At 32.7% G+C, this 7469-nt stretch overlaps 1 protein-coding gene across 1 annotated transcript in view; it reads right to left on the bottom strand.

Annotated features, from left to right (window-relative positions):
• Nucleotides 1–1485: 1485 nt before the first annotated feature.
• LOC108778269 (polycomb protein Sfmbt-like) overlaps nucleotides 1486–7469 on the bottom strand; it is a 63429-nt gene continuing 57445 nt past the window's right edge. The window contains 10 exon segments of the mRNA XM_018545399.1: nucleotides 1486–1815; nucleotides 1904–2253; nucleotides 2504–2759; nucleotides 3138–3874; nucleotides 4025–4317; nucleotides 4350–4510; nucleotides 5205–5401; nucleotides 5603–5837; nucleotides 5911–6176; nucleotides 6840–6973. Coding sequence (XP_018400901.1) covers nucleotides 1486–1815; nucleotides 1904–2253; nucleotides 2504–2759; nucleotides 3138–3874; nucleotides 4025–4317; nucleotides 4350–4510; nucleotides 5205–5401; nucleotides 5603–5837; nucleotides 5911–6176; nucleotides 6840–6973 — 2959 coding nt within the window.

A 7469-nucleotide genomic window follows, 5' to 3' on the forward strand; every position in this document is an offset into this window, starting at 1 on the left:
CAGAATAAAAGGAACAGGGAACAGAAAACAGAGAATAAGAATTTCAACCTATCAGAAATCATATACTGTGGAATAAACAGTGTGTATTCCATAGTACATGATTTCTGATAGGTTGAAATTTTTATTCTCTGTTCCCTGTTCCTTTTATTCTGCGCAGCCCCTTATAACTTCAAATGGGATATGGTAGATATTTCCTTCCTGACATATTACATTATCTGGCAACATCACTTGCTTTTTACATCTTTTGCGATCTTGCTCCAACGAATTTAGGAAGACAACTACTGTGTATTACCACGATGAATTTTTTTGCATTATTTATTTATTGACTTTCAACATTTTATTTTATAAGGTACATTTAAAAAAAATTTTTCTTTTATATATATATATATAATTTTAGTTTATAATAGCATTAATTTTTCTTTGTTAACAGTCTCTTTTTAGATTATTACTGCGCTATGAATTTTTCAATGACCGTTTTTACTATTTTAATTGATTGACTTGCAACATTATGATAAGTGGAAGAAAGCAAGAATACCACTATGAAGCAATATTTTGTAGATTTCCAATTATTTTATAATAATATATATATTTACTGTAACATTGAGAATGACCCGATCGGTGTCGAAACGTTTGTTTTGTTTATATAATTATTTTTATTTTTGTCTTTAAATTAAACGTTCTTTATTACATAACTGGCTCTTAGTCCTTCAATTATTCTATTTTGTTTTATTATTATAGAACCTTATTATTACTTTTTATTTTTAATTAATCAAATTTAATATAACACGGATTTACATAGTAATAAAACTTTCCTATTGCCAACTCTACTTACATAATGCCATAAATTAATGCAAAAATAAAAAAATATTTTCATTAATAAAATAGTTGCAGTTTTATATAATTAATAAAATATAAATAAAAGTATAGTAAAACATATGATTAATGAGTTAAAATAGGATAAAATATTTAAAAGCATTAATTTTTAATAAATATAATCTTTTCTTTCTATTACATTTATTAAAAATATTTAGTTTCTTTCATACATATGGATTTCATACTAGATATTTAAAAACTAAAATGTAAATTATAGAATTAATACTGATTTATACGACACTTTATTTTTATTCTATGCACTCAAAAATTAGGAAATTATTAATAAATTATTTTTAATAAACATTATTAATATTTATTTAAACAAAGGTATTCGAAATTAAAGTAAGAAGGCAACTGTCCTCTAGAATGGTAAAATGTCTCTCAACTCATAATAAAGCATACAGCATCTAAATTTTATGCGTTCTAGACTATAAAGAATTTATATATTACACGTTAACATTCTCCTTCAATACATTAAGAAAGTACGTAACAAATAACGTACACAATACCATATTGAAATGGATTGTTATCTCACATGTCTTACCTGTAAATCCATGTCTAATTTGCATAATGATGAAACTTATTTATAGTGCTAACTATATACTAATTTTGTTATAATAATTTCTTCAATCCTAGTTTCAACCTTTCCTGAGCTGGATTCACTTTGATTTTTAATTGCTGAATTAAATCAAATATTTTTAGAGAAGGTCCAACTTTAAAACCTGTTAGGTCTATTATTTGGTCCTTAGTGAGAATCAGCAAAGTCTTTCCATCTATTTTACGTTTACTAAAATTATCGCAATATGTCGCACAGTCATTCACTCGAAGAAATTGTGCAACATCAAAAACATTCCACTCAGATGGCACTAGATCACCAGATTCCGAACCTTTTTGCACACCATTTGCTAACCTTGGTATATATTTAGTAGTTGCCGTAGTAACCTACAAATCAAATAAACCAGAATTTAATATACAAGTCTAATTATTTATTTCAGATATTTATGGAAATACTAATAATAAATAGACTTACATTTATATATGACGTAGCGGTATTTTCCTTAGGTGGTGAAGGGCTGTGTGCTTCACTTTGCGTATCGTTCAATGCTTGACCTTGTCCAGTAGTAGGACTGGGTAAAGTTTGGTCAGGTCCAGCTGGCTCTTGTGCTGTTTCTGGTTCTCTGCTTCTCTGTTCCGGTAAACTTTCGAGATCACGTTCTCTTTCAATTTTTGTTCCTTGAGCAGGTTCTAATTCTCGCCCACGTTCACGAGACATACTAATACGTTCGCTCTGACGAGGTAGTATACTTTTGGAGCAAGACATCTTGCTACTTTTCTTCAATTTTCTCTTAGCTTTACGTTTAAGGCCTCTTGGTGATTTTACTGCAAGAACATGTACATAAATCCAAGAATATAAAAAAACACAAATAAATCGCTTATCTGTGTTTGCTTTGACCACAATTGATCAACTCTTAGTGTTGCTTGAAATCCTTTTAAATTTCTACATTAAAAATGAGATATATATTCAAGTTGGAGACAGAGAAAAAAAGAAACAAAAATTCTGAATGTAAAAAGTACAAGCAACACGAACAGACCTATGAATATGTGTATAAATGTGCGCATAGAAATGTACCAGTAGGACTAATGTTTTTTACGAGTACACGCGGCCCTTCCAATTTATGATCGACAAGATCACACCACCCAACAGGATAAATATCTGGACTTTGACAATCTAACCATTGATCATATTCGTCTTCCCAGCCATCAAAATGTACTCGCAATAATCTGCCAATCACCCTAGTAATAGTAGCAACGCAAACTAATCTAGGATCCATTAAATCAGCAGCTTCTAATCTCATTCCTTCAATAAACCCATGCTGAGGAATTTCCTAAAAAAATATATATATAAAAGTTTATCGCAAGATCAAATTATAAATAAGAATTTAGAGAAACTAATTTAAAGTGTGATAGTGGCATGGCAGGCATCGCACTGATCTATCATGCCAGAGATCCCGGATTCGATCCTAGATATTTATACTCTTGTCTCCTCTCGAAAAAGATCGACAATCCTTCAAGAATATTATTGCCCACAGAAACACCTCTCAAAAAATTTGCCATTCGGTATTAAGATTATACATAGATTCCATATACTTGTGACAAATGAATAATCAGCGTTCACACCACAAGCATATGAAAGAGGTGTAACACAGGATAGAGACCTAATGCAATAGAAAGAACTAATTTATAAATATATATAGAAAAATTACCCAGTTAAATAACTGAATAGGAGCAGGTATAGTATTGGTCTCTGTTAGATATGCATCCCATGTAAAAGTGGTAGGATCGTAACCCTTTGGAGGCGTTAAAGGTAGACCGTGTTGGGAACAAAAACCAACTGGAAAAATGCATGGCGAACACGAATGGTAACAAAACCAATCAGCACCGCTAGCGTCTGCATCATAACTGTCGATGCGAATCATGATGTAATCTTTTTCTAAAACTTGCATAACTGTCGCCGCGCATATAGCCGAAAGATTGAGTGGATCGATGGCTTCTATTTTCATTCCTTCCTTAAACTTGTATGCGAGATGAATGTGATGATTCTTTGGCACATGAAAAAGATTCTCCGTTGCATCGTCTTCAGATAATTTTGATTTAGAAACACGATTCAAATACTCGGGATACGCATCTAGCATCTGGCCTACTTTCTTAGCCCAGCCAACGGGATGTATAAGAGGCGAGTCTTCGTGACACCAAAATCCATTATCCTCCGGAGGTGAATCGTAATATCTTACGTGCAAACGTTTACCAACAATTTTTTGTATTGTCGCTACTTTCACTTGTGAGATTCTGTTTTTATCGACCACTTCTAAATGAAGACCACATCGAAAACGAGATTTCATACTATCATTCACTTTATTATAGAAATTTGTTGGTAATGTCCTCGCACCGGTTAATCGCCTCATTAAAAAGTCCTTCCAATCTTTGTATTTGTTTGCGATTGCTGAAAAAAAATCATACAATATATTAAATTTTCCCGTACGTACTTTTCCAAGATTAACAATCATTTTTTTTAATAGATTTGTTTAAATATTATCATTTAAATATTTAAATATTATATTATCGTTCTGTTATAAATATTTCGATTACGTACTGTTAGGTGGAATAAGAGGTTTTCCAATTGTGGCACACCAGCCAACAGGATGTATATCATTAGAACAAAGTGACACCCAAAAATCTTTATCTGCATTATGTCCAAAACCTTCATACCTTAACAAAGCTCTGTATCCACATATACGTAATACAGTCGCAACCCAAAACGAATCTGGGAAAGCCTCACATACTTCATCACAGTCGGTATTTTCTACCTCTACTTTCATACCTACTGTGATATTATCCCAGATCTCTGATATAGGAGCCTAAAAAAAAAGTTGATAATATAACAAAACTCTGTAAAACTATACATATATTATATATATCATTATATCTATTCAACAAGCTGTGATGTCCAGTCGTAAGAACCTGCCATTTCTGCTGTTCTTTTTCTTCTAACCGGTAAATCCTCTGGCATTACTGGCTCTAATTTAACCTTGTCCTTTTCTGATTCTGTAAATCCTTCTAACTCTTCTTTTATAACAACCTGGAAAATCAATATTGATTTGTAACGCAAAAATACTTTTTTTAGCATGTATAAATAATAAACTATTTAAAATTGTACAATGTAAATATACAGCAAATAAGAAATAAAGTAATATGTGTTATGTGGCTTAGAATATAAAATAAAACCAAAACAAAGAGCATACAGCCACAGCGCTAATTATGATGAGCGAATGTCCTTTATTCAAATTATACATCAAATTTGTGTTTAGACGTTTCGGTCTACATATTTTAGACCATCATCAGTAAAAATTATTACAATTAAAAATATTACAAACTGATATTATAATTAACGCTGTGACTGTATACTCTTTGTTTTGGTTTTAAGAAATAAAGCTTATACTGATAAAAGCAAGATCTTAAATGCTTTAAATAATTATATGTGAATTTATATACTACTTATATAAATTATATTTCACACTATAACATATCTTATATATGATCGCACCAATAACAGCAAATTGCTCTCATTAGCCTTTATATTCTTGTTATTTTAAATTATATTTATATAATTCAGTGCGCAATTCGAGAGACTACAAATGTGATACATAAATTTACATGTAATTATTTAAAGCACCTAAGATTTAGCTTCGATCAAGATAAGTTTCATTTCTTACTTGTTGTGTATGTAGTGCAATTTTTGTCGTACACTTTCTATCTGTAAATTTATAACTTACATCCGTCGGTTTTGTTTCAATAGAAGAAGTTTGGTTCACAGATATTGGATGATCCATTGAGTGAGTTGGACTATATGTGGAGTCAGCAAGAAGTGCTGTAAATTCTGAAGAACGTGCACATGCTCTACTGCAAAATCTACGCTCCTTTGTATAAAAAGCATGTTTTACACCAATAGCACCGCATTTTTCACAAACAGCTGTAAAATAAAAATTTAAGGTTTTATACAGCAAACATTTCCTATGATAGAAAGATATAAATGACAAGTCACACCCATAATTAAAAATTTGTTTAAATCTTCTTCTATTTCTTTTTTTAATAATTATAGTTTTAAAAGCTGTAGATTAAATAGTTTTGTTTTTAAATATATATTTTAGCTTTTTATGATTATTATATTTACCTATACCATCTTTGCGAATAGGAATAAAATTTAAATCGGTATGAGGTTGATAAGCAATTGGCGTTTTTAAAACAAGTCCTGGATGCTTTATAGGTTTTATTTTCCGACTGCGATTGTCTTGGGTAGTCTGAGTCGCTGCATTGCTCACAATATGTTCCCGTTCTTCATCACCTATGTAATCTTCTAATGTCAAATATTCATTTATCTCAGGCCTTTCGGACTGTGAATCATAATCCTTGAGAAATAGAAAAATCATATTAAGAATACATGCATAAAAATCAGGTTTCTTCTGTAAGAACAAAACTCACTTGCTGTATCTCATGGGTATCTACAGCTTCCATTGCTTCATCAGGTTCCGAACACTCGTTTGAAAACTGTTGCGGTATATAGCGTACCATAGTAGTAGAAGCAAGATGATTTCTGAGATCTTCATAGGGATGTGACCCATGTGAGAAAAATGGACTCTCACTTTGACGAGGATCCAGCATCAGTTCGTGTGCGGGTTCCCCTAACATCATATCTCCCATCCATACCATTCCTAGTTGTTCAGGAAATCCAGGGATGGAAGTATACACTGTATTCATACACATATCCGTTTCTATATCCATACAATTAACCAACTATTACTTTTAGTTGAATTGCTAACACTGAAATATTCTTTCGTAATTTCTGTTTTTATAGGAAAAAGTATATAGTGTGTATTATGTAAATACTAGAATATATTATAAAGTCTTTTTATTCCCAAATTTAAGAGACTCTGTTTAAGCAATACTCCATGTAGAAATTGAGGTATATGGATAACAACATAAATAATATATTATTTAATTAACGTTTTACTCTACTGACACATGTTTTGGACAAATTATAATAAATTATAATTTACAATCTCTGTACCATAGAATGTAATTTCATTCAATATTCATTTGTAGCGCGATGCACAATTATGAGAGAGCTATCAAGATAACGAGTTGCATGGTTTTTTTGTAATTTTTTGTGCAAATTTGCAGATAACGTTCAGATTTCAAAAGCGACGCTAGAAAATCTTAAGAACGTATTTTTATTTAACCCCTTCTATTATACATTTGCATGTCTCATGCGTTTAATAATCCCCGGCGAGCGTTCAGTTCGGTATGCGAATAAACGCAAAGGTTGATCCAAGAATGTCGCATCGTCGTTAAAAAGAAAACGATCGGCCGGTCAGAGACGAATCATGCCGCATAGGAAAACAAGTGCGTACCATTAGAAGCTTGCATGTCCATGACAAAGAGTCGTCCGTGGATTTCCTCGACGTTTTCCACTGGTATTACCGCAACCTACGCTTGTCGCAGTGCATTAGTCCCATCTCGATAGGTACAAAGCACATCGCCACCGCTTGAATTTCACTTCGACTAAATCAGAATCAATCGAAATTCAATCTATTTCGCTACATCTCCGAACAATAGGGCAAAACATTCAGCGGTAGGCCGTCGCTTCGCCCCCCCCCCCCACTATTTTCGTCTTCTCTTGGCAGGGTGAGCAATTGCTGCGCCTGAAAGGAACCAGTGCAAGCTGTATTAATAGCAGGGTATCATGCTGGATTCACACTGCACCGATTTTCGTCGTACGACGACTCTGGCTGCTTTCGATCAAGGTTTTTAGGCGACACACATCGACACAGTGTCGAACGCGGTGCTTTCCAACAACGACACGCCTCGGCACGATTCGACACAGCAGCTTAGGCTGCTTTCCATCAAGGCTTTTATAGCGTTTTCCACTGGGAAAACTGGTGCAGCACTAGCGCCGTGCTACCCAATCAGAATACCATATTTAAAAAATATTTTTTAAAAATATTAAATATGGTATTCTGATTGGGTAGCACGGCGCTAGT

This window comes from Cyphomyrmex costatus, unplaced genomic scaffold (assembly GCF_001594065.2).
Source record: "Cyphomyrmex costatus isolate MS0001 unplaced genomic scaffold, Ccosl1.0 scaffold5, whole genome shotgun sequence".
Lineage (NCBI taxonomy): Eukaryota > Metazoa > Arthropoda > Insecta > Hymenoptera > Formicidae > Cyphomyrmex > Cyphomyrmex costatus.